Below are 23,432 nucleotides of genomic sequence, written 5' to 3' on the forward strand. Positions count from 1 at the left end.
GAGCCGGCTCCTTTTCTCCGTGAGCAGCCATCACAAATTTCTCGTTGCCAATACGCCAACAACAGCGACATCTCGGGCTGACGCCACTAACCCCACAATCTAGGGGGATCGACACGAGTTATGGAGTTCTGGAGCAGCCTCTCGCTGACGGAAATAAACAACCTTCCCATTTGAGAAATTAGACTCCAATAGTCGCGAAGATCATGTTTGACATTTTCAGACTTTGCTGGCCGTTTATTGTCACTTTTGCCACACAAACCATTACCTATTGTTATCATTACATAATACTTGCGATACCTGTAATCTACGCTTTCTGTTGGACCATTGATTGTATAAAGCTTCGACAATGCCGTGTTGCCGCTAATAGGGGTGAGAGAGAAACAAAAGATTTCACACTTATGACTACCAAATGAAAGTTTGTGAAGAATCCTGGCATCGAGCACGCGACCGAGGCCGTCAGTTCATGCAGTATGCGTTTTCTTACAGGGTTACGTCTAACCGCAGCCCGGTTTGCTGGTCTATCCGCTTCCGAAGCAATGGCACCCTATCACACGTTTATCGCTAGTCACTGTGATCTTCTCCCTCGCATGAAATGTGATCAGCCTTAAGCTGCTCTCCGGAAGCCAGTCTCTCTGTAACTACCGACTTACCCGGACGGGGCCTCTGAAGCACTGATGCGACAGATCCTTGCTACTAAGCTAGCATATCGGCTAACAAGACTTCGCGGATAGTGACGGAGGTGAACTCGGCTTAGAGCCCGCCGACCAACAACTCATTTCCCATTGAGTTCAATCACTAGCATTTGGTGAAGCTCAAGTAAGTTATCATAGAGATACGGAAGCGTCTTAGTAATAAACATTTACATCACTTGAGCGGCTGACTTATAATACAAGCGCTATCTGTATTCGCGCAGGAAGGGGGGGATAAATGGCATCAAAAACACTGCATCCTGCACATAAGATTGAACGCATCCCAAGCGTCTCGTCAAGTATGCTTGTCCAGGAGGGCGGAAAAGTTAGAGAGAGAATCGACAGTTCCCGCACAGTCGACTTCCTTTAGCTAGATAATGCCTTGGATTAAATTTGACAGTCTATATACCTCGATACCGTAACAATGAAAAGGACAAAAGAACTCGCGTCTATATAGTAATAATATAATGTAAAAAGAAATCGCTACCATATTAATCCATCTGTCTCCGTTCATACCAAATTCTCTGATCCCGCTCCAACTTAATTTCCAGAATCTTCGCATAAGATATATCAGCAATAGAAATCCCCTGTATAATGTCATTGCTCAAAAGCTCCAGGTAATGCTCCGCAAGCAACCTCTGATGTTTCACCTCCTCCGCATCAATATCATCTTGATATCGCCTGATCCTTGCCGATATCTTCTTGATGATGCCCTCCTTTGTATCTTTCTTATCCTCAAGGATACAAAATTCACGACGCCTTGCTCGGAGTTCGTCTTCAGCATACTTTTCTACTTCAATCGCTTGGTCGCTTAGTTGTCGTAGGCTTTGGCTGTGTTGCTCCAAGGCAGCTTGCGTATCGCGTGAGAAGGATTGGGCGAGGTTTTGGAACTGTTGGAGTTCGTTCTGTTTTGTGTCTGCTTGCAGGACGGCGTCTCTCCATTCTTGTATGGCAACTTCGTGAGACTCTGATGCTTCTGATCGCAACGCGTCAATCACTTTCAAGTCTTCTCTTTCGATGTGTAGATGATCCTCGTATTCTTTGAGATTATTCCGTGCTTCTTCGATGCGACGAGCTGAGGCTGCGATGGCTTCCTGGACAATGGTCAGTTGTTCTTGGAGAACCGGAATTAGATAACTCACTTCAAGTGTTTTTTTGTTTTTTCCGCTTAGGTTCCTGTTCGTCTCTGTGTTTGTTTCCTCCCCAGCATCGCCGTTAGGATTCCTATCATCCACATCCATCTCCATGTCATGGTCCAGCTCGGGCTCAGGCTCAGCTTTGGGCTCAGGCTCAAGCTCAGGTTCAGGGACGGCCTCAGGTTGGGTCTCAGGCTCAGCCACGATATCATCAGTCGGCGATCTGATTTCAGCCCCGCGCTTCTTCTGGTGCGACTGCGTGTCTGAGCGTGGAGGTCGCGGAAGTATAACTTCGTCATTCGAGTGTTGCCTCTTCCTCGTTCGAGAAGACGGTCTGCTGCCATCAATCCCATTATGAGTAGATCTCCTCCTGTTAGCTCTCTTATCATGGGTATATGTTACCCATTCCAGGGCATTAGAGGACTGCGTTGATGACAAAACCCAATCTCCCTTCTGACCCATCAGCCAGTCAGTCAGCTCTGAGAGTGTAACATGATGCTCATCATCACACGCAAATTCAACAGCCGTGACAAGCGGTGCCAGTATGTGTTTATCTAGTGTCTCGGGTATCCGGCCAGGGAGAAACTCCCAAGGCCACTGGCCACATGTCTTGTGAATCTGACGCAGTTGTTTGCAGACTGCCCGAGAGCTCCGATTGTAAGGCTCAGGGATAGGTGTTTTCTCAGATGTTGAAGGGCCGTGTGATGCCCTTGGGCTGGCCATGTTGAAACCTGACCACCGACGAGCCTGAGCGTGAGCGGGGTGGAAAAATGTCATGTCTTGCCTAATCTTATCTTATCTTATCTGGCGATTTGACCCGGCAGATCTTAGTTCCGGCACTACCCTCAGTGGACCCAAGCTTCTTGGCTCTTGGTACTCTCCATATTGAACTCGCATTTTCCAGCTAGAGATCTAGGGTAAGTAGCGCTTGATAGTTAATTCAGGTAAAGCCAGACAGTATAATGATTATAGAGAGCTTGCCCCAGCATATCCTATCGGGCTTTAAAACAGGAACCTGGAGCGAATGAATTAATGAATAATATAAATACTATCTATAAAGTTGACTCAGGGATATAATGTCAGCATCGGAGGTTATCTTCTTTTATCATAGATTACCTCTAGCAAACACTATCGACATTGAAACTAATTGCGTCTTTTATGCTTTTACAAAATTCATCTCGTATAATAAAAACCATGGTTTAACGAGAAGCGCGTTTCGGAATGATACAATGTCGTATTCGAAGCACAAATTGACTGGGCTATGCCAAGGGACTTCGTCTTAAATGCCGCAGCTACAGGGATGCTAGTGTTGAAACGGAAGGTAAAAAGCTGAACTCCGTCCTTGGCAGTGATTGCAACGGTGATGACTACCAGGGTTAGAGCGGACGTATAGACTATGATGGCAGTTAGAAATGACAGCCTGTATTCTTGGCTGTAGAAAAGACGCCGATCAATGATTGAACCCGGATACAAAAAGGAAGAAACTGCTGCTATTAGATGTACAGTGCCGCGCGATCCTCCTGAAATTATCAACATGTTGTATCAGACAGTCGTATCACTGGGTCTTGCTACCATTGCCCTTGCTCTTCCTAAAGACAAGGATAGCAAGGCCCTCGCGGCCAGCAAATTTATCATCGCACTCAAGCCAACTACCAACATAGACCTTGATCTGCACGCTCGATGGGTGTCGGATGTGCACGGACAGGCCCTCACCCACCACGGCGTCGAGTCTAGTGGAATTGACAAGACGTTTAGTTTTCCTGGCTTTAGAGGATACTCCGGTTCGTTTGATGAGGATACCATCGAGATCATCAAAGCCAATTCTAGTGTAAGCAGATAAACATCTCAGATGGATGCGCGGAATTGACTCGGAATAGGTCTTGCATGTTGAACCTGATCAGACCTTTACTATCGCATCACCAGTCACACAGCAATCTCCTCCCTGGAGTCTATCCGCAATTTCCAATGCCAATCCCCCGTCTTCGAAGGCATCGTATACCTACGATTCGACAGCTGGGGCAGGGACATTTGTCTATGTTCTAGACAGCGGCATCTTCCTCGAGCATGAAGAATTTCAAGGCCGCGCTGTTTTCGGAGCAGATACCTCAGGCATTTCCAGCAAGAAGCAGCACGGCACGCTTGTCGCTGCTATCGTCAACGGTGCCACATACGGAGTTGCCAAGAAGGCGACTGTTGTGGATGTACAGGTTTTGGGCGATGATAGCGGTTCGTCTAGCGGTATTCTGGCTGGTCTTAGCTGGGCGGTCAACGACGTGGTGTCCAAAAACCGCGCTGGCAAGGCTGTGATCAACATGAGCCTGTCAGGAGGTAACTCAGTCATCTTCAACGAGGCGGTACAAAAGGCGATTGACGCTGGAATTCCCGTCGTCGCAGCCGCGGGGAATGCCAATGACGATGCTTCAAAAAGCAGCCCCGGCAACCAACCCAACGTTATCACCGTCGCAGCCAGCAACAAAAACTATCAGCGATGGGCATGGTCTAACTGGGGGTCGGCCTGTGACATCTTTGCTCCAGGCGAAGAAATCACATCGGCTTGGCCCACGTCTGCTTCGGCAACGTACATTGCAAGCGGCACGTCAGAGGCTTCTCCGCATGTTGCAGGTATTGTTGCCTATCTTTTGGCACTGGAAGGTTCGCGCACGCCGGCTCAGATTTGGTCGCGACTTAAGGAGCTGGCGATCAAGGATAAGATCACAGATGTCAAAGGGGTTCCAAACCTATTGGTATACAACGGGATTGGCAAATAATTCACCTTGATCATTTGATACAGAGGTATTTCTATGGTATAACCTTCTCAAATGAGTGTCAATTGGTCAAATATTGTGTTACAATGTCTACGTGTATCATTTCTCTATTTCCTGCGCAGGACAGCAAGTAAATGATCTGCACATCCCAAGTATTCTTCTTTCTCAGAGTAATCTTTAAACAGCAAATCTGCCCACGCCTCTATGACTTCACCATCAGCATCGATAAGCTTGGCATCAAGCCCACCACCAAGAATCCCCTCTGTAGAGCGCAGACCGATAAGCTCTGCTATATCAGGGAAGTGATGTCGGAAGAATTGGCGTATGCTGCCACTGTCCGTATGGAAGGATTGTACTTCTACCTTAAGGTTTTCGTTCAATCTTTCATAACGGCCGTTCGCAAGCTGTTCAGAAAGGGCGAGTGTTAGTGCTGGTGTCAGATGTAGCTGATATAATTGATATCACGTACATAGGCAGCATAAAAGTCCTTCTGTTTGACAAGCCTCGCAGGGTCACGCATTGCCAAGTCCCTAAGGTGAGCTTCCTTACTAACGAACGCGCAAAAGACGAGTCCCCCCTGAGGCTTTGCGAGCCTGAGAGCGTTCTCGACCGCTTGCTTTCGCTCGCTCTCCTCCAAAAGGTGATACAGAGGCCCCAGCAGAAGAACGGCGTCATATGAGTCGTTAGTCAATGGAATCGTCTCCAAAGCGTCGCCTACACTGATGCTCGCAAGAAGCGCTGGGTTCTCAACGCTTGCGCTGCGCTGATCCTGCTCTAGTTCTGCAAGATGGATCAGGTCGGGACTCAAATCGATGAGATCGACATGATGGCCCTGGTCAGCAAGGGCAAAGGCTATCTTTCCCGGTCCACCTCCTACGTCTGCGATACGTTTGCGCTCAGTATCAGCAGTCTCGGAGGTATTGAGAGCGTGACGAATAGCGCGCAACGTGAGCTCGCGCTCCATTGGATGGGTTGCTAATCGAGTGTTCTCGTAATCAGCGATTTTACCATAGCGGTTAGCGACGGCCTCGCGAGATGTTGGCATTTTTACAACAGATTAGAGATGTTATATTTATGAGCTTCTGATAAACCGCATAGAAGAGAGATTTTATCTCGAGCGCAGGTTGTCGACTTCTTAAATACCTCATATACGGCCTCGGTGGGTTTAGGACTTGCCTAATATAGTTTGGTAAGTTATTATTTGACCTTGAACTTAATGCCAGGTAAGAAATAAGCTAAATGGGAAGAAAAGAGCTATAGTCACAGGCACACGATAATGCCAGTATAAGAGAGGTCCTCATCATGCTGGCTGGGATAATGATATGGCCAATCTGAACAATTTGTTTGACAAGAAAGGTGAGGTTATAGCGGGGGCCTATGGCACTGCCTTGGTAGCCTCTGCCATGAATCCATAAGGCCACACGGGGTTTCTTATCGGAGTGTCCTGGGGGTCTTATGAACTTAAGATATAAACAATCTTGTTTAATCTTAGTCTGCATATTATCGCTTTTCTTATTACATGTACTTCACTCCTATTGAAACCAAGCTGTGATGGTTAAGACTGTCAGTAAAGCTTGTTAAAACTCTTAATACAATTAATTCACTCCGTAACCCGCACAATCGGCAGAGTACTTGTGCGCATCACGCTTTCCTTCTAAGACTTGCCGTAGGATCGAGGATTTCGGAATCGCAGGTCTCTAACGAGAGGTCCAACACAAGAAATGCCTCATAAAAAGTCTTGATTATACTGCTTTAAGTATATTCCTAGATAAGTGCCACTTGTAACGCCAGTAATGGCTTCGCGTCGTGGGACTTGTGATCAAGGAGTTCTGGTGAATCCGGAATTTACTGCAATAGAGCGATGCTGGCCAAGAGAAAAGACTTCACGTTGAACTACTTAGGCATTAAATGCTTTCTCACTAATTAATATGGCCCTTGTCGATCAACCAAATCCCAGGAACATTGAGTACAAAGTTGCTGGGTTTAGTGTGCTGACTTACTGTGCTCGGGTCATCAAGAGCCGGAATCTTCAGACCATGATGTCTTTTTCCCAGACCTGATAAGAACGGATAGCATTAAAACGTTCATAAAGATTAGAGAGGAATCGGCCTCAACAACCATCGACGGCTAGGTGAAACTTTGCTCGTAATAAATCACCAGCGAGTGTCCCTATGCACTAACCTCTACCTGTGGCGATCCCTACCTTACGAGTCACTATAACTAGAGGGCCAATAGAATGATAACTATTAATTCGTTAACCCGCAATAAAAGATGAATATTAAAGAAAATGATTTAAGAAATAAATTAGCTAAAAAAAATAAAACCAAAGTCCTATATGATTCAATCTGGGTTTAATAAGGAACGCCAATAGCCATATAACCTCCTTGTCAAATTAGAAACTCTGAATCCCATATCTCTGCCGCCCTTTTAGTGCCGTAACCACTAAATCTTGGATTTCTTGAAATCTCCGCCGTCAGTGCTGAATACAGGGATTCCGGAATCCATGAGCCCCTGCCAGAAGTCGCAACTATTAGGATCTTCCGAGTCCCAACTATTGCCATCACTTCCATCGCTGTTATCATTGCCATCGCTGTTATCATTGCCATCGCTGTTATCGCTACCGCCACTGCTATCGTCGCAAGTCCCGCCGATAAAGAAAGACGCAATATCTTGTAGATCGACCGCGATGGCCCCGATGTCAACACCAATTGACATCTGGTATTTGGCTGCTTCGTCGGCCAGAAACCCGATGTAATTAATTTCGTCGTCTTCGGATAGGCTGAAACCAGTGTCCTCATCCTAGAAAATATTAGATAATTCTCATAAGTCCAGGATCAACCAACATAGGCATTCGTATTACGGGGACTGATGGCATTGCAGCCCTTGTCGGACGCCAGCTTGACACGCTTGGCGATTGTTTTTCGAACCCTTTGACTGTTCACATTGATCCATCTCTCACCGTTCGACCAATCCATTCGAGTGCCAATATCCCTCTTGAAGAAACTTTTCCGATCGGGATCACTGGGTTTTACAGTGCCACCACTGAAAGAACAGATGACATGCTTGCCAGCTCGCTGGAGTCTCTTGATCGTAAACTTGTTGTTACTCCATAGATCTAGACCGTAAACGGTAATATCAGGATTCAAGCTATTGACCCCGCCTTTAGGAAACTTGAATGGGCCATCGAGGACGGGTTGCCAATTGTCCCCGGTATCGGGCGTCCAAGGGTCCCACCTTTTAGTAAGGAAAGATGGGAGGGAGAGGGCATTGAGCGTGGCAACCTCAAGGGAGAAAATCATTGCGAGATAGGTAGTCTTCATTGTTGAAAGTAGTAGTGATAATGTTTGTTAAAGAGGAGGTTTGTGTTTGTTGAAATGTTACCGTAGAGGATATAAGACTATAAGATATTTATAACCAAAATATTTCACATCAAAGATAAGGAAAGTAATATACATTCCAGTAACCTGTGTCAGGGTTTAAATTGATAATTGCGGCTTTACTTAATATGTAACTCATCGGCTAGGAGTTAGAACCTCAAGGTCTAGACCCTGAGATAATTATGAGCTGATGTATTTGCCAACAGATTATGCCATTCCAACGCCAAGAGCTGGATTTATGTGGCAGGCGCCACTCAGATCATGTTGTTATAAGACTAGATAACTATGTGCTGATGTACCTGCTAACGGGTTGTGCCGTTCCTATGCCAAGGTCTGGATTTATGTGGCAAGCGCCACTCGGATTGTGTTGCTGTACTGAAAGCAAGCAAAGCACTACAGAGCTTAAAAGGGAAGAGAGGAAAGTGGGAGCAGCCTACATCAGCACCCCGGTCAATTGATACTATGAAGGAGCATATTTAATGATATCTACTTAGCCCTTACCTACTTGTACTAAATCGAAAACGCCCCAATCCGTCCTCATTCCAAGAAGCGAGTCAGCATATCGACTTCCCAAGCACCTATTTATTCCGCCATCATCGGTAGTTGGTCTAGATACAAAAATTGCTAGCCTGAAAGATGACCTACGTAGAAATTCCCAAAGCTCTCGGCCAGTTCGTCCAGGCGAGGCGAGCAGCTGATGCATCGTCCAGCACGCCCATGACATGGAAATGCACACGGCGAATATTCGGAATCTCAAAACGCTCAATTTTTTACTTCCCACTATAATAATACCCAGTTCGTTGCTTCATCCTCTGAATTGACAAGAAACTTTGGAGCCAGTCATGCTCATCATTCTGTATCACCCAGAAACCTACGTTGGCGTTGGCGTTGGATTCCTTGTCGCCAGATCGAGCGTGAACTCTCGTAACAGGCGGCGCATGTGTGGTGTTACCATAGAGGGCTATAGAGAGTTCTAGATGTGCATGGTGGGTGATCTGGTCAGAGAACGGCTTTGTCTTCTGTGGCGGTGAGACAACCTGGCTGTCCTCGCCCACGGTTACCCGCAGCTTCGTATCAGCGCAAGGCACGAGGAGCGGCTCCCAGACAACTTATGGACGAGAGGCGATCTTTTTAGCACAGTAAGAATGCATTCAGTTAGTTCAAGCTTCGCCAACAGTCTCACAATTATGATGCGCCTCCAGGCCAGGGAATTCGTACTTACGATGCGAAAGTCCATGCAGGCATACTACCCGACGTACCCACCAAAGCCATAGCCTCCACCCGCAACAGGTAGTGTAGCTAATGTCTCTTTGGCGTATGCCTGGACGAAAAGCCGAAAAGTGCATGTTGTGAGCGCTTTTGAGGGGCCGCCATGTCCTGGCGTTCCATACTAATCCACACGAAGGGTAGTGTAGTCTGCCCGATCAGCAACGACTTCTTCAAAACAGTTGCGAAAGTCAGCGGAAAGGTAGTACTCAATCTGAAAGCCGCCAGTGGTATAGATAGCTAGCTTTGTAATAGGTGGAGGTGCCTGGCAAGTCAGCCCCGATACTGCGACCCTATTCTTACGCTTATCCAAGACCTGAACGTTGCGGATATCAGCGACTACATCCGGGTCAAGGTAGCATGCTCTCTGGATCTCGTAGACAACCTGGGCTGTGATGGTGTCTTTAGTGACTAGTTTACGCGGCCCTTCTTGTAGGGTAACCACGAATAAACGGTCAGACGAGACCTCGGCGACAGAAAATCCTTGGTTCCAGTTTTAGGGATTGAGTTGAACCCTGAAAAGTTGCCACCGGTCATGTAGAATCCACATTCAATACAGTCTACGAGCAAATCACCCTTGTCCGTCTTGTCCATCTGTTTGATGGTTACTCAGGCAGGCAATATTACCGGCGGGCTTTGGGTTTGCCGCTTACGACCAGTGATCAAGGCCCCGACCAGTTTGTCATGTTCGTCTTCCCAGCCGTGCCACCATGTTGCAGCGCCTAAGTCGTTCAAGTCAGCATGTGAAGTGCTTAGCAGGCAGAGGCCGAAGGACATAGAACAATATATTTGTCTCCGTATACTTGTTCATCACTAGACTTACATCTCAATAACGCCCCGAAATAAAAATGTCAGCACCGGTATGAAGGGCAGCCACAATTCCAGACATACTCACATAAAGGTTAGCGTTGAGAACTGGCTTCTAGATGTGAGATAAGTCGCGTCCCTTGACGTCCAGGTGCGTTGTATAGCCAGGTTTCTTCAGAGGATCCAGAACATCCTTAACATTATCGCCTTGGACAAAGGCGACTTTCAGGCTCGTGATTCCATACAACTCGAGAAGTACTTGGAATTCTTGTGCGAGTCCCATGGGGTTCAGTGCACCGCCATCATGGAGGCCCCCGATGCCTTTATCGTTGATGATGTGGGCGATCTCACGATCCAGTTGCCGCAGAAAGTTGCCATTATAGCCTTTGGCTAGACCATTATACTTCTCTAGCACTAGCCAGGCTGCTTATCTGTCAAAGTCATCCTTGCTTGACATGGAAAAATTCACAAACTGTCCGATATTGACCTCGGTATGGTAATCTCCAATTACGATATCCATAGGTTCTTCTCGCACAGTTTGTCAAAGTGCCCCAGGTCCATCGTAAGTTGCGCCACTGATGTTGTCGATTCTTACCGGACGCTTTATATCACTCATTCTACGTAGATCTGGCTGGTGCAGCAGGTGCCGCTGATCAATCGTGCTGTATCTTTCCTTTACAGCCGTCTCAAATAATGAGAGGGCTATTTGAGAATTGTGGTGTATGTAAATTCTAAAGTGGACCTAGTTGAAAGGGTTGAGAATTATTATAGAGGATCATTCAAGCGACAATAGTCATGTATTCACACGTCACCCTGCCGTGGTTGATGATAAGTTTATATCATACTTTTCTGACAACCTCTCAACTTGCGACCTCAAGGCAATGTACTTTGACCTACGCTGTACCCCTCTATGTTTATACCATAGTCAACCAGTCGAAAGAAAATTCATTAGCTCAACATGGGGAATAATTCTATACCTTTAAAATCCATGGTCAATTTCATGGTAGTATTTTGTGTATCAGATAATGCTAGGCAAGGTCAAGATCATTGCTGTCACTAAGTGTCATTTTCTTCAAGATGATCAATTGCAGATACCCACTGAGGTTGTATCTATCGCTCATAAGACAATTATAACGAGCCTGATACCACGGACACGCCGTGTCTTCCGGTACCATACAGGTTCACCGAGTCTAATGCAGCTCTCTGGTTGTTGTCTGCAACCTTTGGGAACTTGATATTTTCAAGACCGTTTTGGCATTAGCCACTACGTCCGCATCAATACAGACGTGGCAATGCTGTTCTTCATGTTGGCAGGTTTGGCCAAAGTCGACAGCAAGGGTCTCAGCGACCCATCAATTACTTCAAGATACCTAAAATATGATCTTGGCCGCTCTTTAGATCCATACTGACGGCTATCTACAAATGTGTACCGCACGCGTGACCATCGCCTCTCCCATCTCCAAAACAGCATAAATGCGGACATGTCCCTCACTATGGTAGATCCCCCTTTGGAAAAAGAGGACCCTGGACCCTGTGACCCACGCAGATATTGTCTTCACGCATACGTCACGGATGATCGAACTGGAGTCCGATTGGTTTGATGCCGAAGCAGATCATCACTGGCGCCAGGCAGGAGCTGTTTGTCTTACCGAGGACGAGTTCAGAGCGAGTTCCCTGGGCCAGGCCATTCGCGACGATACTACCTACATAGATACGCCTTTTCATCAACACTTACTTCCGCCTTCTCCATACCCTGAGACCAATGGCATCAGCTTGCTTTAGGCCTGCAAGAGTCAGACTCTTCTGACAGACGGCCTTTATTTCGCGTGAGTGGCTATTTACTGGCTGTCAGATCATATGTTGAACCCCAGCTTTAGGCTTAGCTCGGACATTAACGAATTTATCCGGATGAAGTTATCCCTGTGCTGGAACTATGAGTCATACCGTAATGGTTAAATGGCCATAAAGAACAACATAACTACAATTATATATATGCCAAGCGACTAGGTATCATGGGACCAATCAGGCCATGTTTGACATGAGCTATTGACTCACCTTTGCGCCTTAATCTGGCTTAAGCTCAAGCTGATATCTCAACACTCTCTTTTGCGTTCATCAGGGATTTAAACCTAATTTGGACTGCATGCATATGCAAGGAATCCGCCTAGCAAAGACCGAGGATTTAACTCCAATGATTCGCTACAGCTATTCGTTTAACAAAGACCGAGCTATTAGCTCCAATGGTTCGCCACAACTACAGGCTCCCCAAGCATTGTTACATGATCAACATGATTTGATATTCCATTCCAGCAGTTTCCATGATCTTCTATATGCATATCCGTAGATCGTTAGCCCAATATGCGCGAGAGGAGGCATTCTACACCGCTGACTGCCATGGTATACTTGAACAAAGCCACCTTTCTCCATTCGGATGTAAGTTCCATTTAACTCCGGTAGCTTATAGCGTAGAGTTGGTGAGACACAAGGTATCGCAGTTATCTGTACCCAGTAGAAAGCTATAAGTAGAGGGAGAGGTCATGCCTTTTACATGATCTAAGACACTCTCAATTCATCAACCATTCCATCAATCATCCCCATCAACAGCTTTCCTAAGCACCTGTCACTTGACGCATCTTCCCAACCTTTTCCATGGATATGACACTGCCCCCAGAGCCCAAGACCGAACTCGGTCGTTACCGCATCCTGTCCAGCACGGCCGGAGTACGTGTTTCTCCCATTGCGTTTGGCGCTATGTCCATTGGACAAGCCTGGGGATCAGAGCTGGGCTCTATGAATGAAGATGACTCATTCAAACTGTTGGACGCATATGTGGACGCAGGTGGAAACTTCATTGATACCGCCAACAATTATCAAAACGAAGAGTCAGAGACATACATCGGCAAATGGGTCGCTGCGCGTGGTAACAGGAACCTTTTGTTTCTTGCTACAAAATTCACCAATTGCTACCGTACACATGATCTCGGACAGGGAAAAACTGTCAACTATGGTGGAAACCATAAGAAATCTCTGAGACTGTCTGTTGCCGACTCGCTTCGCAAGCTTCAGACAGATTATATCGATCTTCTCTATGTGCATTGGTGGGACTGGACCACCTCCATTGAGGAACTGATGGACTCTCTCCATATCCTCGTGGAACAGGGAAAGGTGCTCTACCTAGGTATCTCAGATACACCAGCTTGGATTGTCTCTGCTGCCAATATCTACGCAAAGATGCACGGCAAAACCCCCTTCTCTGTTTATCAGGGCCGCTGGAATCTCATGGTGCGCGATCTAGAACGAGATATCATCCCCATGGCCCGTCACTTTGGCATGGCCATTTGTCCCTTTGATGTCCTCGGTGGCGGCCAACTGCAGACCGCCAAGCAGCTTGAGGAACGTAAGCGGACGGGCGATAAGGGTCGTGGAAACAATCAAACAGAAGAGGCTCGCAAGGTCAGTGCAGCCTTGGAAAAGGTAGCTGCTGAGCACAACACCGAGAGCATCCAGCAGATTGCGTTGGCATATGTCAGACAGAAAACAAGGAACGTGTTTCCCATCGTTGGTGGTCGCAAGGTCGAGCATTTACACGATAACATTAAGGCATTGAGTATTCACTTGACGAGTGAGCAGATCAGTTTTATTGAGAGTATCAACGATTTTGACACCGGCTTCCCTTTGAATTTCATTGGAGATGATCCTAAGGAGACGGGCAGACAAAAGCACATGATGGAGGTTCTAACTGGTGCCAAGATCACGTGGTAGTAGGTAAATAAGCCTCCTTGTTATCGGCTATGCCATATGCAAGCTCTAGCCTTTGCCACGAGCTTGTAGCTAAGGTGGCACAGCCCTTATGGCTTACTTAACACGAGAACTATTAGAACTGTATTTCCTAACTGAAGCCTCTGCTGTGACCCACGCCCCATCCGAACCCTTGGTGCGGTATAGTTCATACTCATAGCTTGAAGAAAGGAATGACGCCACTCCCTAGATTGCTTCTCAAATGGAGGCATGCTGGCGTAGTGCTGCAACATGTTAGTTAGTACCAAGTGGTGGTGGTGTGAAACATATCTCAAAAGTGCCATTGGAGCTCAAGCTGCCTGTCTGGACAGTCCGCTCTCAGGCCAAAGAGCCATCATGTGGGCGAGGCTGTGCAAAGCTAATAGTCATCAAAGTATAACCGTCCAAAGCTGCTTTCATATATATATTACCTGTGACATAACCCGTACGATAAATCTGCTTCCGCATATACGTCGCCGCTTTCTTGTCAGTTCCGGCTCCCGTGGCATTATACATATCCACAAAATGTATGAGCGATCCGAATATCATCGATGGAGTTGCTGTTATACATGAGAACCGTACCATCGTGTTGGAACTGTGTGTGCTTGAGCTTCTCGCTGACCTAAACACTTTGTATTATAACAAATACAAGAGCTACATAGACCTTAGCCAAACTACATCTTCAAGGAATTTGGCTTTTCTCAAGTACAACATAACGCATAGATATATTGTCTGATCTGCCTGTATGAAAACTTGAGGATAGGACAACAATATCGTCACACTGACATTTTCATTGAGATTTTAAGAAAGCGGGGTAGAAATAAGCTTAATCTAAAATGGTCAAGCCTGCAAAACAATGCAATCTCAGTGGATAAATATTTCACAGTATTAAGCCTGATTATTTTTATGGTGGTCTCGTGACGGAAAAGCAAAAGCCACAGGACTATAGTTATGCTGACTTTTGAGCATTAATTCGCTATTATGCGAAAGAAATTGAACAATAGCCAGACTTGCCTATGATTCCTTTGGCAAGCTCGTTTTGGTATTGAAGGACGTTTAGCGTAGACAATGCTCTTTCTCACCAAGATTGACACCGGCTGCAACAAAGATGTATTTTAAGAAAGTCATAGTATATAATCAGTATTATATCTACTCAACCTAACTTGATTCTGCCCTTCTCCTAACTCAAGCCAATAGGTAGTAAGTCTTACTCAGTCGTATGAGGCTCAGAGAGTGAGCTGTTTCTAGCAGTTATGCCTGACCGTTTATCTCCTGCCAATCTAACATCTACTTGTCTTGTCATAAGATGATTGACATCAGCACTGAACGCCACAAGTACAAGAGCAACAGAAGCAAAGGAGATACTGGTGAGAAACGTGATGCGCAAGGCAGACGCGAAAGCAGACTTAATACCCTTGACTGCAATGGCGAGAATGTTTGGAGGGACACTTTGAAGTGCAGGGTCCTTAAGGTTGCCACTCAGAAGGGCCTGAAGAATGCCGGGAATGGTCTTTGGATCTACACCAGCCATGGCAAGGGGGATACCCGCCTTAGAGGGGAGATTGGAGGTGAAGCGTGAAGAGAGGACCGACGAGTAGACTACAAGTCCTATAGCCCCTCCCATGGAACGACAAGTAATTGCGACTCCCGTTGCAGTGCCGATATAATTATGTGGTACGTCCAACTGGATCATAGCGATTGCTGCAACCGTGACAGACGTCACACAGAAGCCAATCAGTGCTACGAGTACTGTTGACGCAATATCGGAACCTGGGGTGACAATAGCTTGGGCCCCCAAACAAGCCATGAAAATCGCGAGGTTTCCCGTAAGTACCCAGCGTGCGTGTCCGAACTGGGTTATAAGGTATCCTACGATGGGACCAGCAAGACAGCCACCTGCACCAAATGCAGATACGTACCATCCGACTGCAATGGTGTCGTGAGTGTAGAGCATGGCAACTTGCTTGGGCCAAAGCGTGTATGTCGAGTAGTAAGCCATACCAAAAAAGGCAGCGGCCTGAATGAGGATGGCACTGCCTCGAATAGAAGTAAAGAACTCCCTGGGGAAGAAGGTTTCCTTTACTTTAGTATACATCTCCCAGAGAAGCAGGGCCACTAATAATAGACCGCCCACGACCATCAATGTGATAACTGTAGCAGATTTCCAAGGAAATTCTTCGCCTCCAGTTAACAAGCCGGTACCAAGTAGGGTAATGCCGGCGATAAAAAGGAAGTTCCCGAACCAATCGAGACCAAGAAACCGCTGAAGCTCTGTCTTGCCTTCGACTGGCTGATACTGATGAGCCGGCGTATAGAACAGTATTGTGAGGGCGCAGGCCACGAGATCGAGGGCGAAGGCCAGCCAGAAGGTACCACGCCACGATCCATCCTTGACAATGCGAAACGCAATCACGGGTCCGAACACAGAGGCAGGGAATACCGATGCCTGAAGAAGACCGGTAGCCAAGAATCTCGACCTTCTGGGCACTAACTCGGAGAGGCACGTCAGTGCTAACTCCTGTATCGCGTTGCCCACGCCAATGAAGGCAGCTCCAATGATGACAGTCCTGACTTCATGCGCAGTCGCAGCCACCACGCATCCAATTGCACCAATGATGTTGCCTGCTATAAGGAAATTGCGGCGGCCATAGACATCACTTAGACGTCCGAAGGAGGGACAAAGAACGGAACAGCAGAAGAGTTGAGCGTATGCCATCCAAGTGTAGCTTGTGCTAGGGCCAATATCTGCGTTGATTTCCGCCATGATCGTGGAGGTCATGGATGTCGAAAAGAGTGTCGACATGTAGCCGAGTTGGAACGACATAATGGCTAGCCATAGCTGCCAAGTCATCTTGAAGTCGCCATCTTCGGGTTCCTGGCAGGAGAGACTGTGAGACGTGGCTTTTTCAACTTGCTCAACGGCTGTGCCATTGTTCAGTGGCTTGGGTGTATGTGCCTTCATGTTCCTCTGCTATTTCTAAAAGATGTTTGTTAAGGGGCAATTGATGAAGAAAACTGAAGTATAAAGTTTAGTTCAGGTAGGATACCTACATCTTCTAAGAATTCTAGCTGCCTTATATACACAAACTTCCCCTCCCTTGACAAATTGCACTCACAGCATTCCCGACTTCATAAATCATCTCTTTCAAAATCAGCACTGATAGCCAGGGCAGTCCAAAATGGGAAAATGAGGGGTCACTGACAGCCGAGTACAGTAGTTCAGTGCAGCTGGCCTAGAACTACTGCAGGCTTTACACCATCTTCTACAGTAATCATGTCACTAAAGGTTAGACTTAGGATAAGATATGCAAAGCTATAAGGATGAACCTCAGGTTTCCCCTCTCTTTCGGTTCATTTACTCAATATCATCCAATCATTCAACCAATTTTGACTTACGCTAAGTCTCTTCTAAGCTAACAGTAGTGAATATCGGTTACTTCTAACAATTCTTCCTAAAGTCCGCGGACTTTCCATCCATTTCAACTAGCCGAGGTTTAAAGCTAACAGTACATACTAATCCAAAGCCACTGCATAGAGGAAAACTCCATTAGTTATATTTAGTCTGGTTCTTTACTATCAATTTACAGATATGATAAAATACGTAAGTGAATGCAATAACAATAACTATAATAAGGGCTTAAATAAAGTCTTAAGTATAGAAGGTAGTATATGATATCTGTAAATACACTCTGGTTACCTCTATTTTGCTAGCGATGTTCTTTATTGTATTTTAGCCGAGGGTGAAATACAGCAGGATTACGGTTATTAGACCTCGGGTTAATTAGAACCCAGCATTCTGGAGAACCTTGCCATTGCCCACTTCCCTAGATGCAGCTAAGACTTATAGCTAAAGTTTATCATGAGTCTATTATATATATACTCTCTGTCTTAGCCGGAAGCTCCGGGGGCACGGCGTCCAAGGGTTCTGACTCTGAGGTAAACATGGAGTACTGAGTGTAGCTCTGAAGATGACCTTGCTCGTAAACATGATCCTTCTATTATCTCAGATAGCCACTCTGTTGTGGCAATAATTTGCGTAATTTCCAGCTTTCAAGCAGTGTAAGACTCTACAGCTTTACTAAACTGTTCTGTAGAACATCATTGAGAACTCTGATATCTCCAGGGTCTTGTTACCGTAGCTCACTCGTACTAGCGCCAAGCCCAACAAACGGACCCACAGTGGCATAACACGGCTACTTGGTATAGCCAAGGCCGGTCGCAATTTACATACTCCCTCAATCTCCTTAGAGGACCAAGTGCTGCTGGGTTCCGGTGATGTGACAGCCGATCAGTACACTTACTCATATTGACCAAGTGATTCGCTATGAGCCCAATTTTTCACCTTACCGTGGACTAGCAATACTCGGTTCTCTTAGATTGGTCTCAACCTCAATGCGGACACGGCAGTGGTCCTTATAGAGGAGAACGCTTTAATTAATGCGTTATACCAGGAGTCAGTTAAGCACTCCCTTGGCTTACTCTATGAGCTTGCCTGAACCTTGGCTAATGTTAGTGTCCTACTTCTAGATAAAAACGCTAAAATGTAGACTATTTCATATCTATTAAGGGCGTAGAGACATATCAAGCCAGAACGGTGCAAAGTTCCACCGAATCGCAACCGACTCAAGTGCAACAGAAACTCGGTTGGGCCTTATTGCAAAGTTGAAAGCGATGGCCTTACCGTATGTGTTCCTGACATATTACCAAGACGCTGTAAGCACGATGACGTCAGGTCTTTGCCTTCTCTTGGATTTGGAGGTTCGCGAGGCATCGACGTCAGGGAACAAGAAAACATCAGACATTTTAACATGCTGTTAAATTAAACTTACGAGAATTTAACCTCAATTTAAACTAAGCTGCCTAAGTCTTTTTATCATCTAGGATCAAGACCTTACGTTTTCTCCCCTCCCCTTGATAAATTCAGCCTCATCGTAACGTAGCCATCTTGGGGTAACGTAGCAGCTTACATAAACATAAGCCGTGAGGAGAAAACATCAGATCATTTTCAGCGTACATGCTTTACTTGAACTGTTAACTTGTATGAAAACAGCGTGTTGATGGCCGTGCAATGACTGCATTCTTGACATTCCTCTTTCTCACGGCCGCTATCTACGACAAACCTCTGGCCACTTGGCCAGGAAAACAGGATGCAATCCCCAATTGGGACTTTCAACAATTGTGCAAAGTCTCCAAGAACACTGCAGCTCTTTCCGAGCCAGGCGTCGATACTTCATCCTGGCATCATGCGCCTGTATCTCGATGCACTTTAATGGGCTGCCTCTTGGCCGAAGGCACCTATGCCACAGACGGTCCTGATGGGCTCTGGTACTCTGATAACCTTGACCGTTTTGATCAGAGCCCATTCACTACTCCCTGGGTGTATCGGAACCAATTCCGCTTGTCTACATCACCAAAGCGCCATTACTTCCTTCAAACTAATGGAATCACCCCTGCTGCAGACTTGTTTCTCAATGGCAAGCAAATCGCCGACAACATTACGCAGTCTGGTTCCTATGGCGGCCATACGTACGACATCACGGCTCTCGTACGAAAGGAAAATGCACTTGTAGTCAAAGTCTTTCCTACAAACTATCAAAAGCACCTAGCGGTCGGATTTGTCGATTGGAATCCTTATCCGCCTGATAATGGCACTGGAGTGTGGAGGGATATCACTATCAAACAGACAGGCGACGTCTTTATGGGTCCTGTGAGCGTGCTTGTTGACATGGATATACATATGGAGAAAAACACAAACCGCCGTGCAAACATCACCGTCAGGGCTCAGGCCCGAAACCTGAGCAAAAGGCCAGTGAAGTTTATTGCCAAAGCCGAGATAAAGACTCCCGACGGCAAACACCTCAAGACGCTTACCAAAACTATACGTCTCGGGGCTAAGGACTCAACAACTGTTGAGCTCCCAGCAAAGATTCAAGATCCACAGGTTTGGTGGCCAGCAGCTTGGGGTGAACAACCACTTTACTCGGTCCAGCTGAGCTACTCTATCGGGCACGACACTTCAGATGTCAGTCCTCGTACCAGTTTTGGCATCCGAACCGTCTCATCTGAGCTGAATACGCACAACGACACTTTGTTCAAGGTGAATGGCTATTCAATCCAGATCAGAGGCGGCGGCTATACATCCGACATGTTTCTGCGGTGGGACCCCCAATATTTCGGATATGTAGCACGCTATGTCCTGGACATGGGCATGAATACTATCCGCCTGTAGGGCAAGATGGAGCATCCTGAGCTCTACGACATTGCTGACAGACTTGGCATCATGATCATCGCTGGCTGGGAGTGCTGCGATCGGTGGGAGGCTTGGCCCTACAACGATGACATTTCCCAGAATCCTCCCCAAAGATGGTCTGAGGTTGACTACGAGACCGCCAACGCTTCCATAAGGCACGAGGCGGCCATGATGCAAACTCACCCAAGTATGATCGCCTTCCTCGTGGGTAGCGACTATTGGCCCGATGACCGGGCCACAGCGATATACCTTGAAGGCTTACATGATGCTGGGTGGCAAGTCCCCGTCATCTCCTCGGCTGCGAAGCGTGGTTATCCAAAGGCCCTTGGCCCCTCCGGAATGAAGATGGAGGGGCCTTATGATTGGGTTCCGCCCGTCTATTGGTTCGATAGAGAACCAACAGACAACAGGTCCGGATCCTCTTTTGGGTTCGGAAGTGAGCTAGGCGCTGGCGTCGGGACGCCTACTAAAGGAAGTCTCACCAGGTTTCTGACGGACAAAGACATGGAGGACTTGTGGAAGAAGCCAAATAAGGGCCTTTATCACATGTCACAGAATACCTCGCAGTTCTATGATCGGTCGATTTACAACAAGGCGCTGTATGCTCGGTACGGCAAGCCTACATCTCTAGACGACTACCTGATGAAGGCACAGATGATGGACTACGAAGCAACACGTTCTGAGTTCGAGGGTTGGGCAAGCCAATGGAGCGCTTCACGTCCAGCCACTGGTCTGATCTACTGGATGCTGAATAACGCCTGGCCGAGTCTCCATTGGAACCAATTTGACTACTATCTTCACCCTGCTGGATCGTACTTTGGCACCAAGATTGCCAATGGAGTGGAACATGTAGCCTTCGATTACTTCAGGAGCTTTATCTGGACCATCAACCAGTCCCTTGATCAATCGGGTCCGCGCTCAGTTCATGTCGACTTAGTGGATCTGAAGGGGAACTATATTTCTCATCAGAAGCTTCACTATACCACAGAGCCTAATAAATCTCAGAGGATCGGCGATATCAGTAGCTCCATCAAGAGGATTACGGAAGTTGGCGTGCTTCGCCTGCTCTTGGTTGACGATGATACCGAAAAGGTGCTCAGTCGCAACGCGTACTGGCTATCCAAACAAAAGGATCTAGTAGACTGGACCACCACGTCATGGTATTCTGTCGACGTTAAACAGTCCGCCAACTTCACTGCGCTGAACACGATGGAACAAGCGGCCATTGCAGCGTCAGCGTCCAGCAACAAGACTTCTGGGGTTTGGAAGCTTCGGATTGAGAATAATGCTACAGTCCCCGCAGTATTCATCCAGCTCAACCTGGTAGGTAAGCACGGCAAAGACGTAACTCCGTTGACCTGGTCGGACAACTATTTCACTCTGCTTCCACGAGAGTCGATTGAAGTCGAACTCACCGACTGGTCAGGCAAAGGCGCGATGGTGCAAATCTATGGCAAGAACGTGGAAGAGTCTTGGATCAAACTGGGCTGACTAACAATGATAAATAACAAGGCATCTAATAGTTTATTCAATGCCTTATGATTAGTCGCATTTAGTATATCATATTCATGTAGTGGAGATTTTATATATATAAGTGGTGCTTAAATTGTAGTTTCTGGGATAGCTTTTGTCTGTCTCTCTTCAACTCCAGATACTTATATGAGTACAATAAGTATCTCAGTTAGAGGCGCCCACACGAGAGACCCATTCTTCGTAGAGTTCAATATAAACTGTAGAAGCCCACCACCACTCCGACTGACTCGCTGGGCATCCTACAAACTGGACAAGGTATTTTTTCGTTCCATATCCCTGATCCTTCTGTAGATCCTTTTCTTTGGTGATGCGCAGAAGATGTACAACATCTGAAGGCAGCTCTACGGCGTTCTGGCGACCTCCTTGCTTTTGCCAGTACGATAGCACTTTCTTCTCATTCTTTAGGTGAATATCGCGCTCAGTGAACCAATGAACCAGAGCATGGCGGGAGTTGGGCTTCTTGAACTCGACCCTGAGGAGGACGTATGGACCTTCGACATTGGGCTCTACCGTGATGTTCTCAACGTCGTTCCGTGTTTCCGTTTCGTGGTATATGATTTTCCATTCGACCCCGTCCTCAAGAACTGATTATGTTAAACGAAATTTTAAGAAAGTTGATGCCAGACCGTAACTTACTGGAAGCCGGGGAGACATCCCGAGTGTTCTGCGTGATCGTCTGCGAGACTGTATCGTTGTTTGGCATGGCTTCGGGTTGCTCTTCGGGATACAGAAGGGACAATATCAAGTTGTCGCAAGACAATAGATAGATTGAAAATAAAATATTGGGAGATTAGATGGGAGGAGCTGGAAAGGGGATTTATTTATGTCTTCTGTACTCTCTACAGCGCGACTAATTCATGGACATGCGATGTTTAAAGCAGCTCGGGGTAGGGAATGCCTACTAGGATAACTGTATCTGCCCATCGGTGAGATACCAGGATGGTTAATACTGCACTGAGCTCGAGTATCTTGCACGGCGATTGCTAACATAAGGTGTTACAGACAGGCTTTCAAGCACTGAGGTTCACGTGTTCTCATGTGCTGCAGCAAATCACAGATTAATGTAAGCGACATATGCTAGGGTCATAATTAGATGGTGACACAAGCTTGAGAACCCGTCGGACTTTTGTCTGTTGTTGGCAACGAGCAAATCTCTTGGGTTCAGTGATCGGAAACCACGTACCAGTGTTTTGTTAAGACTCGAGTGACTGATGGGTTCCTTACTTGTCGTTCCCAACTTGGAGAATTAGGCGATCACAACTCACTTGTCACTCACGGATTGGCATGCGAAGCTTGCAGTCATGAACCATCAGCTCGTGTGTCTCGGATCCAAGATTTGGAGCAGCACTGGACACACAGCAAGCGCTGAAAGTGAGTTGAACAGGGTAAAACCGGACCTTAAGGGAAAGCAGCGATCCAGCATACTTTGCCTGCCTTCCAAGATTGAGTTCCTATCTACGTCCTTCTTAACAAGATATGCAGGGCTGCTGAAGAATAGACGGAACTGAGGGTACTGCCAAGCTAAATTGCTCACAGTGTATGTCAAATCTATGCTATTTGTTGAAAGCTCCCTTTTCGTGTTGTTGATGAAGGCACAAACGAGTCAAAAATGTGGCTTGCACTGATCACGTCACCACAAGATAAACCCCTCAGGATAAACAGAAAAGGATCTGCATCCTGTCCTCTCGGCAACAAAGGATTAAGTAACAAAATGCTAAGCAATTGACGGTGAGAATTAATCAAGAGGTTGAGAAAAAGCAAAAGTGCCCTCTAATAAATAATTCTTGAATTATGCTGTCTCAGCTCATTCTTCGGATCTGCGTTTGAGCCAA

The 23,432-nt window shown here is 46.7% G+C and overlaps 12 protein-coding genes across 12 annotated transcripts; 4 read left to right on the top strand and 8 right to left on the bottom strand.

The window, feature by feature from the left end:
• Positions 1 to 1,055: 1,055 nt before the first annotated feature.
• FVEG_13810 (hypothetical protein) lies at positions 1,056 to 2,579 on the bottom strand. The gene is made up of 2 exons (XM_018903160.1): positions 1,832 to 2,579; positions 1,056 to 1,783 (listed from the first exon to the last, which is right to left on the bottom strand). The coding sequence occupies exons 1-2, from the start codon at positions 2,546 to 2,548 to the stop codon at positions 1,181 to 1,183; spliced, it is 1,320 nt and encodes a 439-aa protein (XP_018762060.1). The 5' UTR covers positions 2,549 to 2,579; the 3' UTR covers positions 1,056 to 1,180.
• A 768-nt stretch (positions 2,580 to 3,347) lies between these two features.
• Positions 3,348 to 4,598, top strand: FVEG_13811 (hypothetical protein). The gene is made up of 2 exons (XM_018903161.1): positions 3,348 to 3,653; positions 3,703 to 4,598. The coding sequence occupies exons 1-2, from the start codon at positions 3,360 to 3,362 to the stop codon at positions 4,591 to 4,593; spliced, it is 1,185 nt and encodes a 394-aa protein (XP_018762061.1). The 5' UTR covers positions 3,348 to 3,359; the 3' UTR covers positions 4,594 to 4,598.
• Positions 4,599 to 4,624: 26 nt separating this feature from the next.
• Positions 4,625 to 5,753, bottom strand: FVEG_13812 (hypothetical protein). Its single transcript, XM_018903162.1, has 2 exons — positions 5,060 to 5,753; positions 4,625 to 4,994 (listed from the first exon to the last, which is right to left on the bottom strand). Exons 1-2 carry the CDS (start codon positions 5,633 to 5,635, stop codon positions 4,698 to 4,700), a joined length of 873 nt encoding a protein of 290 aa, XP_018762062.1. The 5' UTR covers positions 5,636 to 5,753; the 3' UTR covers positions 4,625 to 4,697.
• Positions 5,754 to 6,913: 1,160 nt separating this feature from the next.
• Positions 6,914 to 7,889, bottom strand: FVEG_13813 (hypothetical protein; the record flags this gene model as incomplete). The annotated part of the gene is made up of 2 exons (XM_018903163.1): positions 6,914 to 7,389; positions 7,434 to 7,889. 2 exons carry the CDS (start codon positions 7,887 to 7,889, stop codon positions 7,033 to 7,035), a joined length of 813 nt encoding a protein of 270 aa, XP_018762063.1. The 3' UTR covers positions 6,914 to 7,032.
• Positions 7,890 to 8,608: 719 nt separating this feature from the next.
• Positions 8,609 to 9,313, bottom strand: FVEG_13814 (hypothetical protein; the record flags this gene model as incomplete). Its single annotated transcript, XM_018903164.1, has 3 exons — positions 8,609 to 8,719; positions 8,843 to 8,928; positions 9,190 to 9,313. The coding sequence occupies 3 exons, from the start codon at positions 9,311 to 9,313 to the stop codon at positions 8,609 to 8,611; spliced, it is 321 nt and encodes a 106-aa protein (XP_018762064.1).
• Positions 9,314 to 9,357: 44 nt separating this feature from the next.
• Positions 9,358 to 9,827, bottom strand: FVEG_17609 (hypothetical protein; the record flags this gene model as incomplete). Its single annotated transcript, XM_018906849.1, has 2 exons — positions 9,358 to 9,618; positions 9,654 to 9,827. 2 exons carry the CDS (start codon positions 9,825 to 9,827, stop codon positions 9,358 to 9,360), a joined length of 435 nt encoding a protein of 144 aa, XP_018762065.1.
• Positions 9,828 to 10,155: 328 nt separating this feature from the next.
• FVEG_17610 (hypothetical protein) lies at positions 10,156 to 10,656 on the bottom strand (the record flags this gene model as incomplete). The annotated part of the gene is made up of 2 exons (XM_018906850.1): positions 10,156 to 10,446; positions 10,636 to 10,656. The coding sequence occupies 2 exons, from the start codon at positions 10,654 to 10,656 to the stop codon at positions 10,156 to 10,158; spliced, it is 312 nt and encodes a 103-aa protein (XP_018762066.1).
• Positions 10,657 to 12,689: 2,033 nt separating this feature from the next.
• FVEG_13815 (aryl-alcohol dehydrogenase AAD14) lies at positions 12,690 to 13,802 on the top strand (the record flags this gene model as incomplete). The annotated part of the gene is made up of 1 exon (XM_018903165.1): positions 12,690 to 13,802. The coding sequence occupies one exon, from the start codon at positions 12,690 to 12,692 to the stop codon at positions 13,800 to 13,802; it is 1,113 nt and encodes a 370-aa protein (XP_018762067.1).
• A 1,222-nt stretch (positions 13,803 to 15,024) lies between these two features.
• FVEG_17611 (hypothetical protein) lies at positions 15,025 to 16,779 on the bottom strand (the record flags this gene model as incomplete). Its single annotated transcript, XM_018906851.1, has 1 exon — positions 15,025 to 16,779. One exon carries the CDS (start codon positions 16,777 to 16,779, stop codon positions 15,025 to 15,027), a length of 1,755 nt encoding a protein of 584 aa, XP_018762068.1.
• Positions 16,780 to 18,885: 2,106 nt separating this feature from the next.
• FVEG_17612 (hypothetical protein) lies at positions 18,886 to 20,046 on the top strand (the record flags this gene model as incomplete). Its single annotated transcript, XM_018906852.1, has 1 exon — positions 18,886 to 20,046. One exon carries the CDS (start codon positions 18,886 to 18,888, stop codon positions 20,044 to 20,046), a length of 1,161 nt encoding a protein of 386 aa, XP_018762069.1.
• A 6-nt stretch (positions 20,047 to 20,052) lies between these two features.
• On the top strand, positions 20,053 to 21,558 carry FVEG_17613 (hypothetical protein; the record flags this gene model as incomplete). Its single annotated transcript, XM_018906853.1, has 1 exon — positions 20,053 to 21,558. One exon carries the CDS (start codon positions 20,053 to 20,055, stop codon positions 21,556 to 21,558), a length of 1,506 nt encoding a protein of 501 aa, XP_018762070.1.
• Positions 21,559 to 21,612: 54 nt separating this feature from the next.
• Positions 21,613 to 23,410, bottom strand: FVEG_13818 (hypothetical protein). The gene is made up of 3 exons (XM_018903166.1): positions 22,784 to 23,410; positions 22,237 to 22,677; positions 21,613 to 22,184 (listed from the first exon to the last, which is right to left on the bottom strand). Exons 2-3 carry the CDS (start codon positions 22,301 to 22,303, stop codon positions 21,745 to 21,747), a joined length of 507 nt encoding a protein of 168 aa, XP_018762071.1. The 5' UTR covers positions 22,304 to 22,677; positions 22,784 to 23,410; the 3' UTR covers positions 21,613 to 21,744.
• Between the last annotated feature and the right edge of the window lie 22 nt (positions 23,411 to 23,432).

The sequence above is a fragment of the Fusarium verticillioides genome, chromosome 10 (assembly GCF_000149555.1).
Source record: "Fusarium verticillioides 7600 chromosome 10, whole genome shotgun sequence".
Classification (NCBI taxonomy): Eukaryota; Fungi; Ascomycota; class Sordariomycetes; order Hypocreales; family Nectriaceae; genus Fusarium; species Fusarium verticillioides.

Excerpts from the sequence above, each read along its gene's own strand:
- FVEG_13810 (XM_018903160.1), bottom strand. The coding sequence starts at position 2,548 with ATGGCCAGCCCAAGGGCATCACACGGCCCTTCAACATCTGAGAAAACA. Across the intron at positions 1,784-1,831 it reads AAAACAAAAAAACACTTGAA|GAAGCCATCGCAGCCTCAGC; the intron begins GTGAGTTATCTA and ends ACCATTGTCCAG.
- FVEG_13811 (XM_018903161.1), top strand. The coding sequence starts at position 3,360 with ATGTTGTATCAGACAGTCGTATCACTGGGTCTTGCTACCATTGCCCTT. Across the intron at positions 3,654-3,702 it reads TCATCAAAGCCAATTCTAGT|GTCTTGCATGTTGAACCTGA; the intron begins GTAAGCAGATAA and ends GACTCGGAATAG.
- FVEG_13812 (XM_018903162.1), bottom strand. The coding sequence starts at position 5,635 with ATGCCAACATCTCGCGAGGCCGTCGCTAACCGCTATGGTAAAATCGCT. Across the intron at positions 4,995-5,059 it reads AGGACTTTTATGCTGCCTAT|CTTGCGAACGGCCGTTATGA; the intron begins GTACGTGATATC and ends CTTTCTGAACAG.
- FVEG_13818 (XM_018903166.1), bottom strand. The coding sequence starts at position 22,303 with ATGCCAAACAACGATACAGTCTCGCAGACGATCACGCAGAACACTCGG. Across the intron at positions 22,185-22,236 it reads GGATGTCTCCCCGGCTTCCA|TTCTTGAGGACGGGGTCGAA; the intron begins GTAAGTTACGGT and ends TAACATAATCAG.